The sequence below is a fragment of the Ylistrum balloti genome, unplaced genomic scaffold (genome assembly GCF_031769215.1).
Source record: "Ylistrum balloti isolate Yb309-2 unplaced genomic scaffold, AGI_CSIRO_Ybal_v1 Utg369562, whole genome shotgun sequence".
Lineage (NCBI taxonomy): Eukaryota > Metazoa > Mollusca > Bivalvia > Pectinida > Pectinidae > Ylistrum > Ylistrum balloti.
Genome location: NW_026781862.1, coordinates 786125 through 811982, shown reverse-complemented (window position 1 = coordinate 811982; position 25858 = coordinate 786125). Strand labels below are relative to the sequence as shown.

General features: G+C 35.1%; 3 protein-coding genes across 3 annotated transcripts in view; 2 read left to right on the top strand and 1 right to left on the bottom strand.

The window, feature by feature from the left end:
* LOC132547395 (uncharacterized) overlaps positions 1-3143 on the top strand; it is a 37805-nt gene extending 34662 nt beyond the window's left edge. The window contains exon 4 of the mRNA XM_060211186.1: positions 13-3143. Within this exon, the coding sequence (XP_060067169.1) occupies positions 13-2660 (2648 nt within the window). The 3' untranslated portion in view covers positions 2661-3143. The remainder of the gene's footprint in view (positions 1-12) is intronic.
* A 4421-nt stretch (positions 3144-7564) lies between these two features.
* Positions 7565-16026, bottom strand: LOC132546315 (glyoxalase domain-containing protein 4-like). Its single transcript, XM_060210066.1, has 10 exons — positions 15893-16026; positions 15195-15244; positions 13935-14055; positions 13044-13182; positions 12893-12943; positions 11410-11489; positions 10513-10599; positions 10214-10327; positions 9185-9271; positions 7565-8839 (listed from the first exon to the last, which is right to left on the bottom strand). Exons 1-10 carry the CDS (start codon positions 15980-15982, stop codon positions 8774-8776), a joined length of 885 nt encoding a protein of 294 aa, XP_060066049.1. The 5' UTR covers positions 15983-16026; the 3' UTR covers positions 7565-8773.
* Positions 16027-16135: 109 nt separating this feature from the next.
* On the top strand, positions 16136-22987 carry LOC132548600 (rRNA methyltransferase 3, mitochondrial-like). Its single transcript, XM_060212504.1, has 4 exons — positions 16136-16716; positions 18798-19042; positions 21129-21287; positions 21896-22987. The coding sequence occupies exons 1-4, from the start codon at positions 16136-16138 to the stop codon at positions 22492-22494; spliced, it is 1584 nt and encodes a 527-aa protein (XP_060068487.1). The 3' UTR covers positions 22495-22987.
* Positions 22988-25858: the final 2871 nt, after the last annotated feature.

The window sequence follows — 25858 nt, the reverse complement described above, 5'->3', positions numbered from 1 at the left end:
TGTTTTTGTCAGGTTACCAAGACAACCGACTTGAGCAGATGGAGGATTTTGAGGACAGAGTGATCCCTGAGTATTGGCTTCAGTGCCCTCCCTATGAGGATCCACCGCCCCCATACACCCCACCAAAGCCTGATACTCGTTTGCCCTCCAGGGAGGCACCACCACCTTATGAGGAAGTACCCAGCAACAATAACAACATTAACATGACAACCATTATCCATAACACACAACAAAATGGCCAAGTAGATCAGGAAATGCCCTCTAATGTCAGTCATGTCAGTCATGAACGCCAGTCATCTGACAGGATCCAAGATGCCCTCAACACCGAGTTGTTACAAAGTCTTCGTTTCCGTCAGCAACAGCTTTCACGTAGCAGTTCAGAGGAATCTGTTGATTTATCTGTGACCAATAACAGGGCTCGCTACATCCGTAAATCTAATTCCACTGCCAATGCAGGGGCTCTATGTGATGGAAACAGAACCACTTCAGGGGCAGGTAACTCTGACAGGAGTCGACGTCATTCTGGTGTACTGGGTGGAACTTGTAGAATAGGCCACAGCAACAGCTTTGCCCTTCCACCATCCTTATCCTGTGGGTATGATACAGTACCATGGCACAAAACTGGCTACAGTCTCCCTAAATCATGTTCCAACACAGTTGTCACAAGGTCTAGGAATGGGAACCAGGATCGACCAATTAGGAGGTCACGTTCGGGTTCAGGTAATGTCAAACAGTGTTCACATAGAAGTATGTTACCACGTGAATCAGAAGATCTGTGTAGGTTAGATGAAATGTCACTGGAATTGTACAACAACAATATAGATGCTAACAGAACCACTGAAGATGAGCCGTTGAGTGAGCCATCAGAGCGACGAGTGGTAGCTGATATTACAGATACATTGGAAGGATATGTTCCACCGTCCTTCCAGGATCAACCTGACAATAAAATGGTGGCTTCTTCCACAAGAAAGAAACCAACCTCACGTCACCAGAGATACGGGTCTCTTCCATCCAATATATGTACAGACACACAAATGCATGGAAGTGCTAGTGCAGGACATGTACGTACTGGTTCACATGACAGTGCCGGAAATGGAGCTCAGGTCTCCTTTGTAGATCCGTGCCCACTGTTACCTCGTGTACACAATAGTGAGATAATGACAATGTCTTCTGATCGGTATGGTAGGGATCAGTGTGATAATGTGGACAGAAATCAACTAATGATGTTTTCCTCTCCTCAAAGGCCACAAAGCTTGGAACACTTACGCCATCCCGGTCATGCATTTAACATAACTGATATTTCAACAATATCAGAATCTGGACAGTCTGGATGTGATAGCACTACGCAGCAAGCACCTACACAGCAACAGCAGAACTTACAGGACCTGCAAGCACTTCGGGAATTAAGACTATCCAATTTGTTACGGAGTGCGGAGGGTGGCTCTGTAAATAACTCCCCACCATCTCCGGTACAGTCACTGCCTATTCAGAATACGGCCATGCCTCGTTCCAGCTCTATTGTTTCAGATGTGTCAATGTTTTCTGTATGTTCAGAGACTGGAGAGAAAAAACTCTCCCAAATAACTGGTCAGGCACTTAGGAGTGATGCACAATATCCGGAAAATGCTTTCGCAGGACGCCCGGCACTTTCTGTGTTTTCAGGGGCAGACAATTCTGTATCTTTAAGTAGGCCAGAAAATGCTGATAACAGCACTGGCAGTGAAACACACCCACTTGCTTGTGAAGTTAACGCTGATAATCAGAATGGTAACATTTCAGAAAACAATGGCATTAAATCTGATACTTGTACAGGAAATGAAGCATATTGTGATCAAAATGACAGAGGCTTGCACCATGTTAATAGGAAAAAAGATGAAAGACAAAAATCTGGTAGGGAAAGTCGACTACCCCATGTGAAATTACGACACAAAAATAAGCACCGATCACATCGGTCTTCATCAGGTAGCATTTCATCTAGTAGTAAAAAAAGACACTCACTGACCTCTGACTCACCTTCTGAGTCTGCAACCACTGTAAGACCTTTGCCAAGATCAAGGTCAGAGGTCAAGCAAATGGAGGAACTTAACGCACTGAGGAAGCAATATAGAATGAAAAAGGGTGATTCCCAATTAGTACACTGTGATGCAGTGCCCCCTACTGGACATAGACATCATTCATTATACGGAGAATCAGATCATAGGACTTATTCTCAAGGAGCCAATAATTGGGGCGAGGTTTCAGGATTGTATGCTGTTACCAGTATAATGGGGGATATGCGTCCTTCGAAATCAAAATCAAAGTCGAGTGCCACCCATAAATCAGGAAGTGGAAGCAACAAAGTTCAAAAATCCCCAACCGATGGAAACTCTAGTCTGTTTTGTCCTACAAATGTAGCATTTGTGAAAAAGAAAGTGAAATCAGGTAAACGAGGTCGCCAAGGAAATACTGCTGATCAAAGATCACCAAACATCAAAATTAGTAGCTTCTCTCCATCTGGAAGCAAACTACCAAACAGCGATTTAGACATAGAGTTGTCTCCCATGCACGAACTTTCCGATACAAGCATGAAATTCAAAGATGGTTTCATTGTTGATAATCAAGATGGAGTAGTAATGTCGGAGTCAAGATCAAACATGGATAACAACAATTTTAGTATGTAATTAAATACATAGATAATATATCTTAATACCCTTTCAATAAACAGAGCATAAATAAGTTTTTTCTGCTACGAGAATTACTGCCTTAAAAACTTGTCCTAGAAAAATTAGATACAGTGTATCTGTGTAAGATAATAATGAAGAGAAATTCCATTGTTAACAAAAACTAGTCTGATCTGTTTGGTTATTTTTTTAAAGACAATGGTTGCCATGGTGTTTTTAAAGTAATTTCAATAGATGTTGATATGAGCATATCTAGTTGATGTGCTGTATACCCAACTTGTGCGTTTTTTTAAAAATCAAGTTTATTATTGTCTTTTTACACTTTCAATCATTTGTTGCCATATATGGTAAGAATAAACCATAGTTGATTTGATAATTGATACTTTTATTATAATGTTTGCTTAGTCCATTTGTTCTCAATTTGAATCTCTGAAGTAAACTTGGTTACAACATGAAATGTTGAAAGTTTTCTCTCTTTGTTTATATGCAGTATTTTTCTCTTTATATATATACTTTTAATTTATACATAGTAGTATTTGACATTAATGTTATGTTTTCCTTGATGAATATTAATATACAGATACATGCTTTTTTATAAGTACGGTCTGGGTCTGATATAGCATTGTTTGCTCTTACCATCCTACAACGTTTTAGTTAATGATCATGACACATCAGTTCATTATTCCAGGAAGGAATGCCAAGACCCATAAATAAATTTTGGCATCATGAATAATATGTACTGCCAAGAGTTGTCATGTGATTTTTTGAAGTAAAGAGGTATAAGAATTATTGGAATGTGTATTTGTATCTGTGTATGACATTTGTATAGCCTCACAAAATGCTGCTGGAAAAATAATTTGTTGAAAAATTCTTTGTTAAACATGTTCGCTAGTCTCTTTAGAAACTGTAATAGCTATGAAAATCTTAAATGATAGAAAAATCGAAACCAAGACAAAGCATTGTCATTAGCATAAAAAAAATTCTACCGAAGCCATTGTGGCACCCTGTAAACAAAACAATGAATCAAAAAGTTAGCCGGACGCTGATGTAAGGGAGGTAACCACTATATTGAGATATGTCGACCAATGTTTTCTATAATCATTACATAAACAATGGAGCTAAATGGTAGCTGTATTGTTACTGAACAGTTCACTATGAATGTTTTAATGCAGGACACTGTTTTTATTGACCTAAAATGTTCATTATTTTCCTCAGTTATGCGTGAAATAAGATAAATATCGAAAATTGAAATGAAAACTTGTGTGGAAAATATCAAGAATTTGTTATGTTCCAGGAAACAAACTTTACATCTTACTTACACATAAAAGTATTTAAAAGTATATGAAGTGGTACCTATTTTTGTTTTAAACAAGAGTATATTCCACTGGTAAAGATCTGTTTGATATTCAAAATCAAAGGACCCCAGAACTGCTGTACTCTTGTTTTGGAGCATCTAGTCCCATGTATGTCATGTGTTACTGTATTTGGGAAGTTAAAAATGTCCTCAAAAATCAAGTATAAGGATTGCTTTTTATTTACTTTGTCTAATATAATGGATTATATTTGACTTAATGTACAAAGTAACTTCAGTGTATTCTGTTTATGACTATTAAGAGACCTTAACTACTTTGGAGTAAGGTTGTAATTGATTTTTAGGGTTTGTTATTTTAACCATCTCTCTCAATCCATTTAACAACATTTAAATACTTTTATGTACTAATAGAAAAGTGACATAAATCTTTGTTTTGTATTGCATTGTATGTTTGTTATATATCCAGACAGATGTTGAATTGTAAGTGATAATTGTGTATGTGCAGTGTTAATATACAAATGTATAAGAATTGTTTAACATCTCTTACTAAGCTGTTTTATGTGCAAAACAAATATTACCTTCTAGATTTTCATTTCATTGTGTAACATTTTCATTACCTATTTGATTTCTATGTTTTGGGACAAAATTGCTTCTATTCATCTCAAAGACTGTATGAATGGAAGTTTTCTTAGAAGTATGATCTCTACACGGTATTTCACTGGGCAGTACTTTCTTCATCAGTCTTTGTCAGTGTAATAACACTCATTACATATATCTTTGCCATTTCTCAGTATGACCTAGCTGTCATTGACTTAAGGTCTGCATTGTTTTCATTATGACGTCATAACTTCATGGCATCATATACATTGTGACTAAGAATATATGGGAGAATATTTTGGTTTTGGATCAGTCTAAAAAAATGCTGCTTTTATATTTGTTTGAGAAAGGTTCTCAAGTCATTTGACAACAGAATCTTACTTTGCATTCCATTTTAAAAAAAAAAAACTTCTCCCAAACTTTTCACTTTTATTTGCCAGAGGTTTGGTAAAATAGAAAAAAAGATTTGTTTCATAAATTTCATTTGAGTGGAAATTCTTGTAAAGTCCACAGTCTCCATTTCCATACTACTTAATTCGTGTGGCTGTGAAAAAATTGTAATAAGCTCAGAGTAGAGATGTAATTCTTGCATTGCCATGAAGTAGAATTTGTCAAAAAGTATACTACACTGCACTAAACATGGGCTTATTACCAGGCATTGCTGGATAAGCATGATGTTCAGAAATGGCAAGGTTTCTGTAAAGTTAGTAGTCTGTCAATTTAGGGTAAATGAGTTTATGGTTTGTTTGTATACAAAATCAGGGTATATGAAGTGCTGATTGTGTTTCTATGAATGCTGGGTAAATGAGGTTCTCTCTGTGTGTCTGTGAATGCTAGGTAAATGATTATGAGCAAATTCTAGTATCATGTCATGCTTGATATTATATCATTATTTATCTGTCCTTGTGATAGAGGTATGGTGACTAGCAGTAGGAATCCGTTGCTGCCAAATCCAGCAGAAGTGCCCATATCCTGTATGTTGGGGTAGAGGTAGCTTTTCTGATATAACCTCTACGAGTTTAATCAGTTTTTTTTGCATATTTATCTCTTGTTGAAATAAATACCTTGTCTTGCAATGAAACTAGAACTTATACATTATACCAGTGTTAAGTTCGCAATATTACCATACATCATTCATATATTCATGGCACTCTTGTAGTTATAATTGAATTGATAAACTTATAATCTTACAGAGAAAAAAATTATTTTCTTTATTTTCAAAAATAAACTTATGTTTATGTCAGTATTACAACTGATGTGAATGTGCATTGCTGAAGGATATACCGACAAGAACCTATGGTTTACTGATGTTGCTATTATACCTGTTGTGTTAGTACTAAATTTAATGCTTGAAATATGAAGACCTTCGTACATGTAGTATTACAATGTACTTTTTTAATTTATCCATGCAGTTAATTGTTAATGGTGTTCATTTTAATGGTTCTCAGTACTGGCAGTACATGGTTTTTACAGTGTATTGATAACTTTCAAACAGTATTATCAATAAGTCAACAGTACTTTGATTGCTGTTTATGTATTATCTGATGATTACAGGATTTCCAGGGTCACTGTTCATTTTTGTTTGCCACAGGATATGATCTACCTACTCTTGAGAGGAAAAGATTGTTGTTACCCTTGGCTATGATCCACCTATTTGTGAAGAGTAGATGGATTGTAACTCTTGGTTATGACCCACTTTTTCTGAAAAGGAGAAGGTGGATTGTAACACTAGGCTATGATACACCTATACCTGAAAAGGAGTAGGTGGATTGTAACACTAGGCTATGATCCACCTATTTGTGAAGAGTACATGGATAGTAACTCTTGGCTATGACCCACTTTTTCTGAAAAGGAGTAGGTGGATTGTAACACTAGGCTATGATCCACCTTTTCCTGAAAAGGAGTAGGTGGATTGTAACACTAGGCTATGATACACCTATACCTGAAAAGGAGTAGGTGGATTGTAACACTAGGCTATGATCCAACTTTTCCTGAATAGGAGTAGGTGGATTGTAACCCTAGGCTATGATACACCTATACCTGAAAAGGAGAAGGTGGATTGTAACTCTTGGCTATGATCCACCTATTCATGAAGAGTAGGTACATTGTAACCATAGGCTATGATCCACCTTTTCCTGAAAAGGAGAAGGTGTATTGCAACTCTTGATAAGTGAAGTTGATCTCTTGGAAGTTTGATTGATCAACAGAAGAACGCTTTCCTACAAAATTTTCCTGATATTTGCTCCAGCAATGTAGAGAGAGAGATAAAAAGTGTTGACTGGCAGTTCATAGCTGTGATGAACACATGAATTTTATATGAATGTGAAGTTTGACACCCAAGTATGTAAGACTATAAAGAATGTGTGTGTTCCTTCTCTAATTGTATGGCTGGTATACAAAGTATATATTGTTTTCATCTGTATATTATTATGAAACTTTTAATTTCTAAGTCGAATCATTTACGATCTATTAATTTCTACTGCTTACACTATTGTGAAGCTTGCTTATTTACTGGTCCCAGAGTTGTGTATCGATGTAGTAACTACTTATAGTTTGATGTTTGTATGCCAAAACTTTTAACATTTACATGTATTGCTATTAAAGCAATCCCTATCTGAAACTTTATAGTTTTGTTTTCTTCCCTTAATCAGAAGTCATTGGACTTTCACACAACAATCTTACTCACAAAATGGCAGACTTGTAATTTTACATAAACAACAGCCTTACACTTATCAAAACAACCTTTCTTATCATTATTGAATGTAATAGATCATATTTTTGTCAGCTATGAAGTAAAAATACATGTTGTAGATGACTCTGTCAATGTCTGTGTCCACACAAAAGATTTTTTACAACTCTTGTAGGAATTTCAGGAAACATGTAACAAATACTATTATCGTTGGGATGAAATCATCTGCCCAAAATAAGCCAGACCCTCTCTTTATACAAAAATCATACAAGAAAGCATTATAACAAAATTGGTCAAAGCACAGTATTTTAATCTCCTTTTAATCAATTAATATATTGCTGTGTTTTCCAAGAATGATGTCTCAAATTGGCATGCCTAACAATCATCACAAAACATGCACAGAAAAAGACATTGACTGATGGACGTTTCATAATCTATCAAATAATACAAAACAAAATCAGATATATGGCACTTTAATGTGATACAAATCTATTTACAGGGATATTTTCTGTTTAAATAGGAATTTTCTTCATGGAGTATTCAGGTATACATTGTATATAAACATATATTGCAATACCTCATAATCATCAAACTAAAGGTTATTTATCACCTAGAAAACATTCATACAGACAAAAAAAATTATCTTACAACCACTTGGAACTGAATATCCTATAACATTCGTGTATCTTACCATGATATACCTTAATTGTTTCTCTGGTACATTTTTTTTTTCCAAGATCTTTCTAAAATTCAGGGTCATCTATATGATTAATACAAAGCTATCATGTAAGGTTTGTTACCTAAGTGCAAAGCATTGGTGCGATATAGATCAGTGTGGTACAAAAGTCTCCACACATTGTCATTTAACTTAGAGTGTATCTACAGTCCTGTTAATATAATTATAATTAACATAAAAGTTTAAATGATTTTTGTAAGGACAGTTTGGAAAGTGAATAGGGTGTTGCTTTTTCTACTGCAGTCCTATATCAAACTGTCTTAAATCTAACTGCAATTCTGACACAACGATGTATGAGATAAAGAATCTGTCACCCATATATATCTTCATAACTCTCATTGTTGGCTTTGCCTGGAATGAGATATTGTTACAGAATGTCAGCCCTTGACAGATTGATAAATTATTCACAAGATGGGCCTCTTTAGGCTAGGGAAAAGCATAACAGAATGTTACAGCCCCTTGGGGTGAGATAGAAAAAATTTTAAGTTAGTGACCATAAAGCTCACGGAGTGAAAAAACTTCCCCTATGGTCTGTTGATGGAATGGGATATACCAACACTTAAGAAGCTTCTTGCTGGACAGCCAAACTCCTAAACTCAGGATTAGAACTGGAACAAATCCATGTTTCACGTCTAATATACCTTAACAAATGTCTGAACATATGCAGTTCCTAATTTTATTCTGAAGCAGAACCAATCACATACTAACCCTAAACTAGTAATGATAGAAAGTGAGGTTGGGTTTGGTTAACATGTTGATGTTGATACTGAGCAAAGGTATCACGCTGTGCCTTTTGTGAGTCCTTTCTTCTTAAACCACTCGTCACTTTTGTCAGCTGCTACCCCCTGAAATTAAAATGCATGTTGGTTCATATGGCAATTCAAACCCAGATTCGAGGAATTGGGTAACTCCAACTTCAACCTGTAATTATCGCATCACAAATCTGATATATAGGATCTTGTGAAAAACAAAACTTTAATTGCTGAAAGTAAGCATGCTACACCACATTAAATTAAAGTAGTTTCTTATTTTACTGAGATTGTCAACCAACAGAAACAACATCTTTCAAAACTTAATAATTTCTTATAAATTAACTGAAATACCTTTTTACCTTGTCTGCTACTTCTTTTCTTGGTAAAACTTTTGCCTACTCCTTTTAAGTGATAGTACAACTAAATAGCAATATGTACCTGATCCAGCAACTCATCAGCTTTATCGTCTATCTGTGACAGCTCACGGAATGCTTCATCACCAACAAAACAGATTTCATGGCCATCCTGAAATAAAGAACGATGATCTACAGATATAGTCCAGACAAGATAACAGAAGGACAAACACAGGACAAGTCCATGATATATAAACTAGTCTTTTCTGTCATGTGGTCCACCAATATAAACATAAAATACAAGATTTCAAATTTTGACCTTAGAAGAAGTCGAAAATGTGTTTTCAAGATGGCGGCCATGTTGGATTTCGGACCAACCCGAAATTAACGAACTTTGGTCAGGATCATGTTACGATCATTTCAGGTAAGTTTCAGCTCAATGAGACATGTAGAAATTGAGAAGAAGTTGAAAATGTTTATGACGTAAGACGGACGCCGGACAAAAGGCAATAGCAATAGGTCATCAGACCCTTCAGTCAGATGACCTAAAAATCTGAACAATGTTGCATAATTTTCATTGCAGTGTGGTGTCCATCTCAAAGTTCACAAGTTATTCAGGAAATAAAATGGATTGATTTCAATTCCATAAATTATACAATAAATATAATCTTTCCCTACTGTCTATAAATGTGATAAAATACTTATTAAACCTGAATTATCCTAACATATCTATTTATAAGCATATTTGTTAGATTGCATTTTACACAGGCATTCCAATAATTGTGGTTTAAATGGTTTATCACCCAATCAACTGCCTGGGTCATTTTGAGGCTGGTGGTTATATCACTGAACAACATATGGAAGGCCTTTTGCAAGAGTAATTAAAGTAAAGTGTCTTGCCCAAGCAAGGAACTACTTCACCACAGACTAGGTCCATTTCTCTGCTCCCTGAGAAAAACAAACTGTCATGGGTAGGTTGTATAGAATTAGTTACCATGCACCCTGAATCTTCAATGTGAGGTTATGTAGGCCAAAGTGCTACTGACTGAGCCATCACAGCCCCATATTCCAAGATCCCTATCATACAGAGTATATTATCTAATCTAACACTTACCGGATCAGCTAGGATGACAACTTCTACTGTGGCTTTGCCCGGCGTGTCCAGACTGATGAGGGGTGTTAGAATGGTCTGTTCAGCTTCCTTCATCTTTCTCTCTATATCTGGCAACTGTAGACAGCAAGCGTATGTTTCTAGACAAGTCATAAATCCCTATATATTCATAAATCTTACCAAAAAACTTCAGTATTTCAAGCGAAAAATGTAATATTTTTCATGAAAATTAAATCTACAAAACTTTTTGACAGGAGTAAGTTTTACAGGGATTATCCCAGTAATTATGGCTAGAAACTCACCTCTGTGCGAGGACATGAAAAGGCAATCCGTCCAAAGGCAGTGGCATGGTCAACACTCACACCTATGTCCTGGAGCTCAAGTTTACACTGAAAATAAGCACAGGTGTGAAATCCTCTGATGGCTTATATGATAATCTGTTTATTATTGTTATTTCATACTGTGTTTCTGTTTACATTTTTGTGTCTCAATACAATACACATTAAAGCTTTTTCTCAAAATAGTCTTTATCAACACAGTGACACTCTCATGAGCAAACAGACAGCTACATGAAGTGTTAATTAGGTCCATTTTTACACCAAATATAAACTAGTGATTGTATGTTTCCCTGGAAACGAAAACAGTTTATTCCATTGGTTATTAAATAGGAAAGACTTGCTACATTGGAAAGTTGTGACTTAGATAGTGAATATGAAATTGTACACAGTATATAAACACAGGTTAACAGAAATACCTTCTGATGATACTAGGGTGTTTTTACAGAGAGTCAGAAGTTGCTTCATGTATCTCAAGCCCTTGAGTTGGTAATATATTTTCATCTTTTAACTCACAATGCAGATATTTAACAAGAGGACCACGGGCCTTAACGGTCATCTGACATAAAATACAAGATTTCAAATTTTGAACTTGAGAAGAAGTCGAAAATGTGTTTTCAAGATGGCGGCCAACTCGAAATTTACAAACTTTGGTCAGGATCATGTCACGATCATTTCCGGTAAGTTTCAGCTCAATTAGACATGTAGAACTTGAGAAGAAGTTGAAAATGTTTACGACGGACGACACCGGACAAAAGATGATTGCAATAGGTCATCAGACCCTTCAATCTACAATAACAAGGTACTGAAGTAAAATCATTCCTTGTGAAGTATAATAAGATAGACAGGAGTTAATAGCTGTACCTGGTTATCACCAAATCCCAGTAGTGCTGACTTGTTTTCCTGTTTGTAAATCTTCATACCGCATAGCCTAGACCAGAAATCTGAAATAATTATAACTGTTAACTTTAGACAAATTAAACCAATACTTCCTGCTTACATACAGAATAGGAAAACTAAAAAATATTTAAAAATTGACAACTGCTCTGAAAATACTCCTAGCTACAAATAAAAATGAAAATTCAATCACAAAGACTAGCTACTCTTGATACCAATCAAATGCACTAATTAAAAAAATTGTTATAAGAGCGGTACAGAAATATAACTCAAAATAAATTCTATCTAAGGAGACTATAAAAAGGACATGCCTACCAGGAGACATATCGAAATGAAGCTAAAAGTGTCACTCCCAGGATAACTAAAAACCCTGCAGATGCAAAAACCTCTGTACACAAATGTACCAGATTTGGTCAAAACTGCATGAAAATGTGAAAAATAGCTGAAAACTAGATTTGAAAATGCTCAAAACATAATAATACTTCATCCCTTTGTAAATTTATCAAATGACTTCACATCATGACTGTAAAATCACATAATATTCATGTAAAGAATTAACATCCTATATCCAGCACTAAATAAGTTATATAAAAGCCAATTATTTTCAACATAATGATGTGTCAGTGTTTATTTGATGTGTGCTACATACTCCTACAGCCTCCTAGTGTATACCTCCACACAAATTCTTACATCAACATTCTCTTTCCAAAACACTTTTTCTCAAACATATATCTTGTTATTATAGAGTGATGCAAATTATTTTGTGTCTAAAAACCACATCAAAAATGTTTAACAACACTAATCATTTTTTTAATTTGACTTTATAGCATCATAACAACATCCCATAATAGTATTTATGCGAGAAATTGGCATACTAAATCCACTATATAGAAAGACACTACGCAAAACTAAAGACAAAGATTTAACATTGGAAAAAGGACTAAGATCAAAAACACATTAAAAATTGAGTTTTGATTAAACAAAAAAATTTAAAAAAAAAAAACAGTTATTTATGTTCAATATTACTGTTCAACAAAAATATGAACCAAATTTCAGGTCAATTGGATGCTTGAAAAACAGCCGTTTTTCAAAGAAAAAGCATAGCCATGCAAAATTGAGTTCACTTTCATCAGCATTTGACAGTTTCAAATTCAATGATTGGATCTTTTATAGTCAAAGTAATGTTCAAGCATAACAGAGAACATTATCTAAATCAATAATGATGTGACAACTATACAATAGAATCGAATTTAAGGTCTTTTACCTGCAACCCTTTAAAATTTTGTCATCCTTGATTCTGAAGGAATATGATCAGATATTACTTGACAAGAGGTTGACAACACTGGCTTTACTGTTGACAAACAGGTGGAGTGACAAATAGTGACACTCATCTGTATAGGCAAATATGTGTATCTTTTCTGTATCATTATGTGAACATTGTTTTACTTACCAACAGACTTTGACAGATTAGAGCATCCTAGGCACACACTTTGTACTGGGTCTGTAACATACAATATGAGCATCACAAAAACCGACAATGAATGCAAACTTCACCAAATCAATCAAATATATTCTGTAAATATTGTACTAATATCACCTACCTCCTTCACTCTCTTTGTCCTCCACAGTAAAACTGTACCCATCAGGAGAGTTTACCATTTGTTTTCCACTATCTACTGTCACTGCATATCCACAGTTACTGACATTCTTAAATGCTTCTTTGGAATAAATATTGATTCCCTGAAAACAGTTCAAAGTCAGTTCAATATCTATTGTACTGAAACATGTACAAAACAATTCATTTATAATAAATTCCTAGTCTACAATTTATACTTGATTCCCAGTCTTAATGTATACAAACTGCTTCCATAATGACATAATAGCTATACAAAACTTACCTTGAAGTCAGTTCCCAGTCTGTAGGTACCAATACCATAGTTACAGGTTACCTATACAAAACTTACCCTAAAGTCAGTTCCCAGCCTGTAGGTACCAATACCATAGTTACAGGTTACCTATACAAAACTTACCCTAAAGTCAGTTCCCAGCCTGTAGGTACCTATACCATAGTTACAGGTTACCTATACAAAACTTACCCTAAAGTCAGTTCCCAGTCTGTAGGTACCTATACCATAGTTACAGGTTACCTATACAAAACTTACCCTGAAGTCAGTTCCCAGTCTGTAGGTACCAATACCATAGTTACAGGTTACCTATACAAAACTTACCCTAAAGTCAGTTCTAAGCCTGTAGGTACCAATACCATAGTTACAGGTTACCTATACAAAACTTACCTTGAAGTCAGTTCCCAGTCTGTAGGTACCAATACCATAGTTACAGGTTACCTATACAAAACTTACCTTGAAGTCAGTTCCCAGTCTGTAGGTACCAATACCATAGTTACAGGTTAACTATACAAAACTTACCTTGAAGTCAGTTCCCAGCCTGTAGGTACCAATACCATAGTTACAGGTTACCTATACAAAACTTACCCTAAAGTCAGTTCCCAGTCTGTAGGTACCAATACCATAGTTATAAGTTAGTTCTACAACAAAGTGATTGTCCTCTGGTCCATATCCCACCATTGATTTACTCCACTTGCCATCATATGGTCTACAACACAAAAAAAATCCATCTCACCTGGAATACTAATGGTTCTCATGGGCCAACATCGATATGTCTCAGAAATGACAAAATTACCTGTTTATGTGGTTCTAGATATCTGATATTGATATGATTTGTGATATATGCAGTGTTCAGTAATTTCATTGATACAAGATGATATGTTTTATCAATTTCTAAGCTTGGACTGTTTACAAACTATTGTAAGACATTTCACTCCCCATAACTTTTTAGGAAAGACCATCATAATTTCAAAGCTTCCTTAATGATATTTAGTCTCTCAGGGAAGACCATCCTTATCATTAGACCACCACCATGAAACAGTCTCAACTCCTTAGGAAAGGTTATCACCTTTGTAAAATTACCTTAATGGATCACAACCTTTCGTAAAAGACAATCCCCATCATAAGACCACCTGATCATTTTCCTAAAGGCTGTCTTGTAAGAGAAAAACGACTGTTTCAACTCAGTTGAAGGATCTTCGTTGAAGTATCCAATTATCAGCACCTGAGAGAAGGCTTTGGTTAAGTCAATAGCCTAACTGGTGTAACAGAGGTCATCATTTATCTCAATGCCTCCACTAGGATTCAAGCTCAGGACCTCTGGTTTACTAGTCTGATACTCAACCAATCAAACTTCAGATAAATTCTCTCTTGTCAAGCAGTAAATTGCAACCAGTATTTTATCAGGGTTATCAGGGTCAGTATCTAAACTATCAACTTGATCCCTAATTTGTGTGATCATAAAATATAGTTCATGATGCCCTTATTTTCAGACTTTGTTGTACAGTATCACAGAAATGGAATTAAATATAAAAGTCAATCAATTATTATGAGCAGGTTAAGATAGATAAATAAGAGGCACTTGATTTACACATAAATGATATGAACAGACAAAGATAAGTAGTAAACCATAGATTTTTTTCAAAAACAGAAAATAAAGTAAGATATAAAATTTAATCAAAGTCAATGAAGCTGAAAATAAAGGTCACAGTGACCTAATTCTAAATGACACTTCTAAATATTTTGTGACTAGCAATATAATGTAGTAAAATTCATTATGTACCCACGAACATAAACACTGACATATTTACACATGTGACTCTATAGTACTCTTTAAAGTGTTATTACCCATTACATGCTGCTTCACATCCTTTTTCAAATTCTTCATGTCGCAGAAACTGGAATAAAAAACAAAAAAAGCAAATAAATATGGTGTGCACATATCACATTATTTTGTGAGTATAGTTATCTGCAGTTGAATGCAATTGAATGCTACAATTTTTTATCCCATCTATTTGTGAACGTGCATTTTTTAAGTCTTGTAGGATAAAACATAACTTATATGCATAAGTCATCTTATGGGCATTGGCTAGAAAATATCTTATTCCCTGGTAACACTTTGAAGTCTGGTGTGCCGTAATCTTATTTTTTTTCATCGCCTCTGCCTCTTAACGTTTGTTGCCTATCTCATAAATCTGGCTGAATGCTTGCGCCAAAAAATGTGTGGGTATATCCCGTAATAATGAGAAAAGTAATTGTTATATCAAAATCTGTCTCACCAATATTTCACATATAAAGGCTCACCATATGTAATGTGTGTTTAGAGATATTAAGTTGTGCACGTTCTGTAGAGGATGTAATATACTTTTCAGAAGCCAAGTAATCATGGAAACTATTAGTAAGACAGTCTATTTAATATTCATGTATAAATTATTAATGAAATCAAGAAGTAACCTGAAACAAACACGTGCAATGCCCAAGCTGTAAGCCCAGCTAAACATTATGTAACTTTAGGTCATGTGATTGACAAACTTTTATTAGCTTACTTTCATGCCAAGAACATCTCTGTAAAATCGAGCTGTTTCTGTCCTGTTTCCTACTTTGAAAACGAAATGCAGTGCCCTTCTCGAAGACATATTTTAGGTTGCTGTCATGAGGTGTTAAAGCTACAAACTAGGACTGTTTACCGGCTGAAAGTTGAAAGTTGACAGTAGTTGTCATTATCAGGCAAACGTTTGGTAAGAGAGGAAACATTAAGCACTTCGATAACGTCGTTAGTGACTTTCAAGATGGCAGCCTTCATAAGAACATGCGGACGCGAATTGACTTTGCTATCGAGAACTAAAACATCGCACTCTTTGGTAGTTAACAAACAATGTAGAACATATGCCAGAGGTTTTAGAAGGACCCCAATCCGTGTGCTAACTGCTGACGAAGAAAAACGTGAATTTATTGAGAAGAAAGTGACATTTCGAGATAGAATTGATGACTTTGATAAACATGATCCAGTACTAAGTAACCTGACGCAATCGAAAGACTTCAATCGTTTGGCGTCTATTCCAAGGATAAATAAAGCTGCAGTAGAAAAGAGCATGTCAGAAGGTTTCAATAATATCCCAAGATCCGGCGGATTTACTTCAAAAACGGATGCAAAAAATCACCCCAAACAGAATAGCTTTACAAACAAAACGAAATCCCAACACGAAGGTCGAGTAAAGGGGAAAAAGGAAACACAGACAAAACTGAACAAACAAACTCAGCAGTCATATGAAAAAAGTTTCCCGAAAGCACGGGATCCAGTTGTGGAGCGTGTACAAAACTTTTCTGGTGTGAAATACACAGTTCTTGATTCAAAGGACAAAAAAGTTGGGTAAGAGATACATTTTGTACATTACTCCTATCATCAGAGACCGATTCATTACCTGCATTCATTGTGCCAACTTGGATTGTGACTGTCATAAGTATGTAGTAGTACAGTTTGAAGGGTTCTAACTGTCTATCAGCAATTTTATTTTCATCCTGGTTGTGGTCAATAGCCGGAATCCCACTTACATTAAAAATTCTAGTGACCCTAGCAAGGTTAGGATCAGAATGGCTATAGAATGATGTTATTTTAATGTTATATAATGGCAAACAAGCAATGAGAGAACACAAGGTCATGACCAAATAACTGCATCTTTTGACAGAAGCTGACACACTCTGCCTACTTTGCATTTCATACACAAGTACAGGTCATTGTTAGTACAAATTACACCAATATGAACGCTAGTGCAATTTCTTACTTCAATGCCAAAGCATTTGTTAATTTGCCTAAAAATGAAGCATTACACAGACATGATGACTATAGACTTTGTTTTTAACTTTATATTTACACCTTGGTCTGAAATTTTGTGTTCTATTAAACACTCCACCTTGAAAACTTGGGAAAAGCATTTATTGTGTTTATTAGAATAAATACGGTAGGTTGTGGTGTAGCATCTGTTTGTCGTCCATTGTCTGTCATCCATCATCCATCTGCTATGAAAAGGTGCAGAAGAATGGTGTTTAGCTGACGATTTTCTAGGATTAAGCCTGACAAAGTTTGTTAAAAGAATGACCTTTACCCTTGCTGAAAGTCACAGGGGTCATATTTGTTTTTAAACAGCGTCTTCTGATTTACCAAAAGACCCAGAAGCATGATATTTGGCTGGTAGGTTACTAGGATGAATCCAAACAAAGTTTGGTAAAGAAGAAATGACCTTGAGCAATATGCAAGGTCACAGGGGTCAAATTGTCTAAGCCCATAAAAGACTCTTCTGGTAAACCAAAAGTCGAGAACCAGGGTATTTGTTTGAAAGGTGTTTTTAGGACAAATTTAGAAAAGAAAAGGAAGTAACATTTACCTATGATCCAGGTGATAACTGTCACTGTATAGAGTTGAGTATTTTATTTTGCTATGAAAATTGGTTAAAATTGATTGGATGTGCCCACTTTGAATGGCAATGATGTGCATGTTAAAATATTTGAGATGAACATTGATTTTATTTTTGATAAACATTGATTACCATGTTAGGGATGCAATCCCATTGGGCCTTTTGTTTTGAACATTTGTAACTTATACATTTTATGTCAAATCTGGTGTTCAGTTTTTGGTATTAGTGTTGAAAAATGTCAGTAAACGTCTTTATATATAAACATTTCTAAGTATACAAGGGTACTGATATTTTGTTTGGGGTTTCTGTGGGTATAGTTATTACTTTCCAGGAGACTTTTATAAATCTTATCTAATCTGATGTCAAGTTCTTGTTGCCAGTGTTGAAAGACATTATTTCCTATTAAAATAGAATCCACTTGGTAAAACCATCCCCCAATGCTAGTTTGAGGTTTAGTGATAAACAATGTGAGCTTTTGTACCATTGATGGTAAAACTAATATGCGATAAATGAAGAAAAAGCTAACCCATCAGACATCAGCCTCAGTGTCATAGCAACTTGAACCCATGTACCACTTGGAAGTGGTCTGAAGCTTACACTAGATTGCACACATCATGACAGTCAGTGAATATCATTGATCATGGATACCGAGGCAACCAAAAACTACAAGGCTTACCCCCTTCTTTTTCCACTACATCCCCAGGGTATCTGCCTTGTTACACCACTCTACATACAGCAGGGTGTAGGGTCAATATATACCGGGCATATCACTGTAGTTAGTTGCAGAGATGGGTATCAAACATGGAGTTTATAGACAATTGTGAAGTTGGAAATGGAATTATGTTAGACTTTCCAAATCAGTATTGATAGTTTTTTTTAACTTGTTTGGAAACAAATTGGTTCAGTACAAGTGTTCAATGACTTATTTTATGAAATTTTTTTCATACCTTGTCTGTGCAACATCTTGAATCCTTTATTCTAAATATTGTACATGTTCATGGTATTTTGATAATCAGTTTGATTTTTTTATTGATTTCAGTGTACTGATGAGGGCTGCCAGATCAAAGAAGCTTCGTGAAAATGACAGAACTATTCTACTTGAAGGGAGCAGATTGATAACAGATGCTTTTAAAGCAGGTGGAAGGCCAAAATCTGTTTATTTCAAAGATTTTAATGCATTACAGCAATTGCCAAAAGAATATCTGGAACAAGTTCCAGTGTACAAATGTGATGAAAGGCAAATGAACAGTTGGTCGGACATGACATCTACTTCTGATATTATGGGTAAGTTTCATTCTTGTAATAATCTGTATTCTGTGTTTGCCTTAACTGTACACTATCTTTGTGATACCAGGTAATGTAATAACCTGTACACTGTAGGTCTATACTTTACACTGTAGGTCTATACTGTACACTGTAGGTCTATAATGTACACTGTCTTTACTGTACACTGTAGGTCTATACTTTACACTAATCATGATACCAATTAATGTTACTATATAACTTATATTTTACTAGTTCTTTGACCTTTTAGTCCTTCCAATAAAATAAAGTCATATATAAGCAACCCTTTTAACGACATATAGTAATATTAGAAGGAAACTTGACGACATTAATAACCACAACAAACTCATTTAATTATGTTGCTCTCCTTGCGGTGTTGTTAAAGGTCTTTTGTCATTATTTTGTGTTATCATCTATGATGTCATCTTGTCATAATATGTAATGAAAATTTGTTAAAAGTTAAAAAAAAACGTATTGTGCTTCAAACCTTTATATCTTTTATGATATTGTCCTTACATACATTGTGGTAATAGATAATAAGTGGATCTGTCACGTGATTCAGTAGAATTACTCTAGCAAAAGTCACCCAACACAATACATATACATTGTCATTCATAACAACCTTAAAACCTGTGTTTTACATGAAAACACACCATATTGAAATAAATGACGTTTATAGCAGATATGAATGCCATAACAAGATTGTTCAATGTTTAAATAGTCTTTATGTAATTAAATGTGTGCTAAAACAGATCCAATGAGCTATTATTGGTAAGCAGCTAAGGGACAATTTTCTTTCCTTGATACTGGAAAGATCACAAAACTAAACATCAAGCATTTGAAGGGATGATAAGTATATCTTTTAGACAGATTTCTCTTTCTGTTTATTCTGTAGAGTTATTTACGGAGACTTCCAAACTGTGTCATTTCCATTTACATGTTATTATTCTGTTTGAGTCTAAAGTCTATTATCAGAGTTAACGTCTGTATTTCTAATAATAGTGTGTCAGGAAAGTCTATTATCAGAGTTAACGTCTGTATTTCTAATAATAGTGTGTCAGGAAAGTCTATTATCAGAGTTAACGTCTGTATTTCTAATAATAGTGTGTCAGGAAAGTCTATTATCAGAGTTAACTTCTGTATTTCTAATACTAGTGTGTCAGGAAAGTCTTTTATCAGAGTTAACTTCTGTATTTCTAATACTAGTGTGTCAGGAAAGTCTTTTATCAGAGTTAACTTCTGTATTTCTAATACTAGTGTGTCAGGAAAGTCTTTTATCAGAGTTAACTTCTGTATTTCTAATACTAGTGTGTCAGGAAAGTCTATTATCAGAGTTAACTTCTGTATTTCTAATACTAGTGTGTCAGGATTCTATACATGGAGCCAGTCATGTTATGAAGCATTTTGGGCATGATGTCTTAGATTTTGTAGCTCTTTATCATTTCATCAAAAGGGCTAAAAACACTATAAGATTGACGTAGAAATTACAAGGTTGTTAAAGTGATGGACCAGCATCTCTGTCTGAAGACTAACAGTTTTTTACAAAACAAATAGAGCAAGTATGCTAAAGAACCTTTTGTTGTCTGACATTAACTTAGTTTGGAAAAGAAAAATTGTCCTGTGTTATCATGTATTCTTTTGTTGCCCACTCTGATCCAGAGGTCAGAATTTCAGTGATACCAGATTCTGTATAGATTGATAGTTCAGATATAATTGCTTGAAGGCAAAAATGATGTAACTTTCTATAACATCATAAAACACATTGTTTTCTTTATCAATGATGTTTTCAATGTATTTTTTCAGTTTTATTCCATTATCTTAATCAACGAACTTACACCCTTTACAATGTTGTATAAGGATAAACTATGATGAAACTCACTTATTATATCTAAAATATCTTATTATGATATCCCACTTATTATGATATTTTTTACCGAATATTCCTTATATAAATTAAGTAAAGAACATGTTAATTAGGATATTGTCCAATGTAAGATATTGGTATCATAATATTTTTTCTTCTGTAATTGATTTTCTGTGGGATTTACATTGTGGTATAATGTGCTAAATGCTTCATATCTTCCAGCATTGTTTCACATGCCTGAGGATGGTGAGACATTTATACAACCGAGAACCACAATTCCATTAAGTATAATTCTGGACCAGATACGAGACCCTGGAAACATGGGCACCCTTCTTCGAACAGCAGCTGCTGTGGGATGTGAGAAAGTCATTGTCATGCAAGGTATGCCATGATAAAACAGAAAACTTTTTTTTTTTTGAAAATATTTCAGTTATTTGAATTGGTTTGTATCTATCTGCTAGATGCCTTAACAAGTGAAACTGCTTCAATTTTCTTGATAATGTATATTGTATATCAATTAAGAAAATTTACACGGTAGATACTAGGGTGGAGCCTACGCCATTTTTTAAGAAGAGTTTGGTTTGTTCCTTGTATCCCTTGATTAGATACATCTGGGTATGCAGGGCGATTGGATTAATTGAAAAACAACAAATTAGGCAGTGATCGCAACAAGCCAGGGATACATTGTTTATTCTTATCTATTGATATGTTGTCTGGTTTTACCTGAACCTGGGCTTCATCAGAAATTTAGAAAATTTATACATGGGAGTGCCACAAGAGGGCTTCTTTGCCTTTTGATGACCCACCAGTGGCCAGATGTTTATAGTGTTTATCTTCTTCATCTAGGGGACCTTAGGTCTGTTTTTGAGTCAATAATGGTTAAAGGATAATAATGTAACTGACATACATTTTAAATTTTTTAAAATATCAAAGTTTTACAGAACATCTATCACCAAGGCAAACCATAATGTCGGTTTTCATGTTGACAGAATGTGTTGATCTTTGGGAACCCAAAGTGTTGAGGGCTGGAACAGGCTGTCATTTTCGAGTACCTATCTACCACAACATCACCTGGAACTATGTGGAGAACTACATACCTGTAGGAGCCCGCATTTACCTGACAGACAAACGACGCCCGACAAATAAACGAATAGAAAACTATACTGACCCGGAGGACCATGACAATGTTGCTGATTCACTCGGAAAAGAAGAAAATGATTATGAAGATGACCCAGAATCAGATCTAGTTTCAAACACAAGTTTTGAAAACCCAGATTTAGTGAAGCAATACAGACATGCACCACTGCCAGTGAGTTATTTCTCAGATTTAGACTACACCAGAAACAATCACACTGTGCTGGTGATAAGTGGCAAGAGTCCTAGTGTCGGTCTGGAGGCTCAAAAATTAACTTATGACATGTACGGACAATGTATTATGATACCTATGACTAATGGTGTTGAAAGCTTGAATGCAGCTGTGGCTGGAAGTGTGATGATGTTTGAGATCTACAAACAACTGCATAAACAGAACATTTCAGATCAGACAGGTGTACCAGCAAGTGAAGGTGGTGTAGAGATGGAGTCTTAACAGTACGATGTTTAAGTGTGTGTAGATAATCACAGCTGGAGGCTGACCAACAGGTGTGTAAGTGAGTTGAGAGATGGAGGCTGAACCAACAGGTGTGTAAATCAGTGGATATTTGGAGGCTGAACCAACAGGTGTGTAAATCACTGGAGGTGAACCAAGAGTGTTAGTGAATGTAGAATGAAGAATTTAGGTGTTTGGATGAAATTCTTTAAAAAATTTACATATGAAATAAACTTGAGTCTGCTTTTTGTGTGCACACAATTTTACATTGACATTTGTATAACAAATATTGGGACTCTTTGTGAAGAACATTGATAATTTCATTATGTTTGATTACTCATTCTTATGGTTTACTCATTGTAGTTTATGTGTGTTCAGAATCTAAATAGCCTCAAAACAAAAGAATTAACCAATTGTACACAATGCGATGTAAATGGTTGAAAAAAAAAAATATCAGAGTGTATAAATTCTGTAATTTAATTTGTTTGTATAATAGTCCATGATTAAATGATTGATTGATATTGAAGTCATTGTTATGCTATTGTTGGTGAAATCATATTTTGGATAGACCTGGGTACTTGTTTAAAATTCTTTGGTTTCCATGTCTTGTTTTAACAAGTGATCCCAGAGGATCTTGGAGCCCATAATTGAATGATCTTCATGAGGTCTCATCTTTGCTCTTCTCTTATTTGGTCTTTATGTTATCTTGTATTGGGTATTGACAAGTGAATTAATAATATGATAACTTGGATAAACAAGGGAAAGCTCAGATTATATTTTTAGGACATCTGACCTGAAGGGTCAAGGTGACCCATAGCCATTGTGCTTCATCCATTGTTATGGGCCATTTGCCATCCATTGTGGGTAAACTTTTCCTTTAAAACCCTACACCTCTTTCATGCCATGGTGGATTTCAACCAAATATGATCTGATGCATCATTGGATGACGGTAATCATGCAGAAAATTTTTTATTCGACCCTAGAGGTTGAGGAGTTTCCTTAAGGCAGAGGTACTGAAATTAGCTTTAAAACCCTACTCTGCCTTTCTGCCTGAATGGATTTCAACAAGCTTTGGCCTGATTCATCAGTGGGAATTATTTCTTAAATTCAGAAAACTTATCCGACCCCTTGGCAAATTCCCAAAAGGGTAGTTAGACTATACTTTGATTCAAAACATATTTGAATACTTAATACTTGAATGGGTTTCATTCAGATTTTGTCTGTAACATCATTAAGAGTTTGAAAATATTTTTCAAATTCAGAAAGTTGATTAGACCCTTGAGGAACTTTGGGCGGGCTGAGCCCAAAAAGGGAAAATTAATTGTCAAGTAAAATGCTTCTTTTTCTTAATGCTTGAATGTATATCAACAATATTTACTCTAAAACATCATGGAATGTTGGAAATGAATTCTTAAATTCAGAAAGTTGATTCCACCCGTACCTAATATTCTTAAATCTTTGAATGACTTCATCTCAATATCCAAAAAGCCCAGGTTGATGAAATTGAGCCAGACAGTTAATATAAATGACATTGACCCACTTTCAAGGTCACAGGTATCAATTGTATTAAAATGACTTCTCAATAACCAAAAGCCCTAGGGTACTAATATTGGATCAACTTTCAAGGTCACAGGGGTCAAAGGTGTTGAAATGCTTAAGCAACTTCTTCTCAATAACCGAAAGGCCAATGGTCTTAATGTTAGGCCAGAAGCTTGTTTTTTCAACAAGCAATATGTGCAGTGTAATTGCAATGGTGTAGTGCATGTATAAAGAGTATGATTTAAAGTTTGCAGAAAATGTCTGGATAAACCAACAATATCTCCTATGTAAGGTGTAGAATAGGCGAGCAATTTATTTCAAGCCTATTTGTCCTCTTTCATATATAGGTCTTTATAGTTGGATGACCGTTAAGGCCTGTGGGCCTCTTGTTGGACTTATTCACAAAATTGAATATACACAACTTAAGATCCAGAACTAAATCCAAGATGGCTTTCTGTAGCCAGTTTACTCCAGAGATCATCCTACTTTTTAAATTGATAACAGAATTGACATTGCTCAAATGATGACCAGAAACTAAATCCAAGATGGCTGTCTGTCACCAAGTATGCTTTTCTGCTCAATTTAGCCATGAAGATGGGCAATTGTGCTCATTGAAAAACCTCTTTAGAAAGACACCAAGTTCCCTGCCCTCCACATCATGGAATAGAGATGACAAACATGAATGCACAAGTGGAGACATATGAATATGAAATTGAGATTCTCCTGAAGAAATAATAATAATGATAATGGTTTAAGGATAAGTGGACAATGGACTAAGAGCAGATTGATATCAACATCTGAAGGTGGGCTAAAAATCAGATAGTTTCCAAACCTAGAAACATATACATCTTTTCAATAGAATAAGTAGCATTGGGTTTGAAGGACATGGCATTAACTGATTCATCTTTCTGAAAATGCTGAGTTTTTGTGGATGAATGTGATAAAAATATGGAGACTGGACACTTGAAACATCATCTTCTTTAATGTGGTAAGTCTTCCTTTCCTAATTTGAAGTCAAGGTTATAACCTCAGATATGATGTCAAAATCATTTACCTTTCAGAAGTTATAGAACCATTGATTTCTAACAACTATATTATCTCATCCTGTGGTAGAGATCACAAATTGAGACAAGTTCATATGTTAATATTGCCTTCTCTGTACATACACAGCTAATTTACACATATGTTATTCAGCCATTTGTAATGGAAAGTTTGTTTGGTATCAGATTTCATATTCACCTGACCCAAAGGGTGGGGCCCCAATAGGGAAAAATGATCAATTTCTGTAAAATCTATCTTCTTCAGGAATTGCAGGATATTGTCCTCTTTGTATCATTAACCATTCATTTGGATCTTTGGTTCTTTAAAACAGTTTTGATCCCCACTGAATAACTATAGCATTGCTGAGCATCAGGAAATAAATACAATCATAACTGATAATTTGTCCTGGGGTCTGGTCCCACCCAGCTGTACATGGTATTTTGGGACAGACAGGGAAAGCAAAATGGCTGACAAGTCGCAATATTGATGAACCTCAAGTATAGGGGGGATACCTTAACTATACATCACAAGATCGCTAACAGGCAGTCGTCTTGGAATTGGACAAAAGTTTGTTATTACTATTTCTCAATAATTATTGAATTGGAAGGGTCATCTTTAACACTAGATGTGTATGGTTACATTTGACATTTAAAATTATTTCTGCACAAAGAGAACTTATATTTATGTAAGCAGTTTGAGAAAAGTTCACCTGGTACACCTACTTCAAGAGGAAATGTGACAAAATTGTATAAGGTCAGACAGATGACAGATCATGGGAAAATGG

Coding starts and splice junctions, on each gene's coding strand:
- LOC132546315 (XM_060210066.1), bottom strand. CDS start 15,982: ATGTCTTCGAGAAGGGCACTGCATTTCGTTTTCAAAGTAGGAAACAGG. Junction 12,944..13,043: donor GGACAAAGAGAGTGAAGGAG/GTAGGTGATATT, acceptor TGTATGTTACAG/ACCCAGTACAAAGTGTGTGC. Junction 9,272..10,213: donor TTGTCATCCTAGCTGATCCG/GTAAGTGTTAGA, acceptor TCTTTATTTCAG/GATGGCCATGAAATCTGTTT.
- LOC132548600 (XM_060212504.1), top strand. CDS start 16,136: ATGGCAGCCTTCATAAGAACATGCGGACGCGAATTGACTTTGCTATCG. Junction 19,043..21,128: donor ATCTACTTCTGATATTATGG/GTAAGTTTCATT, acceptor CATATCTTCCAG/CATTGTTTCACATGCCTGAG. Junction 21,288..21,895: donor GAAAGTCATTGTCATGCAAG/GTATGCCATGAT, acceptor TCATGTTGACAG/AATGTGTTGATCTTTGGGAA.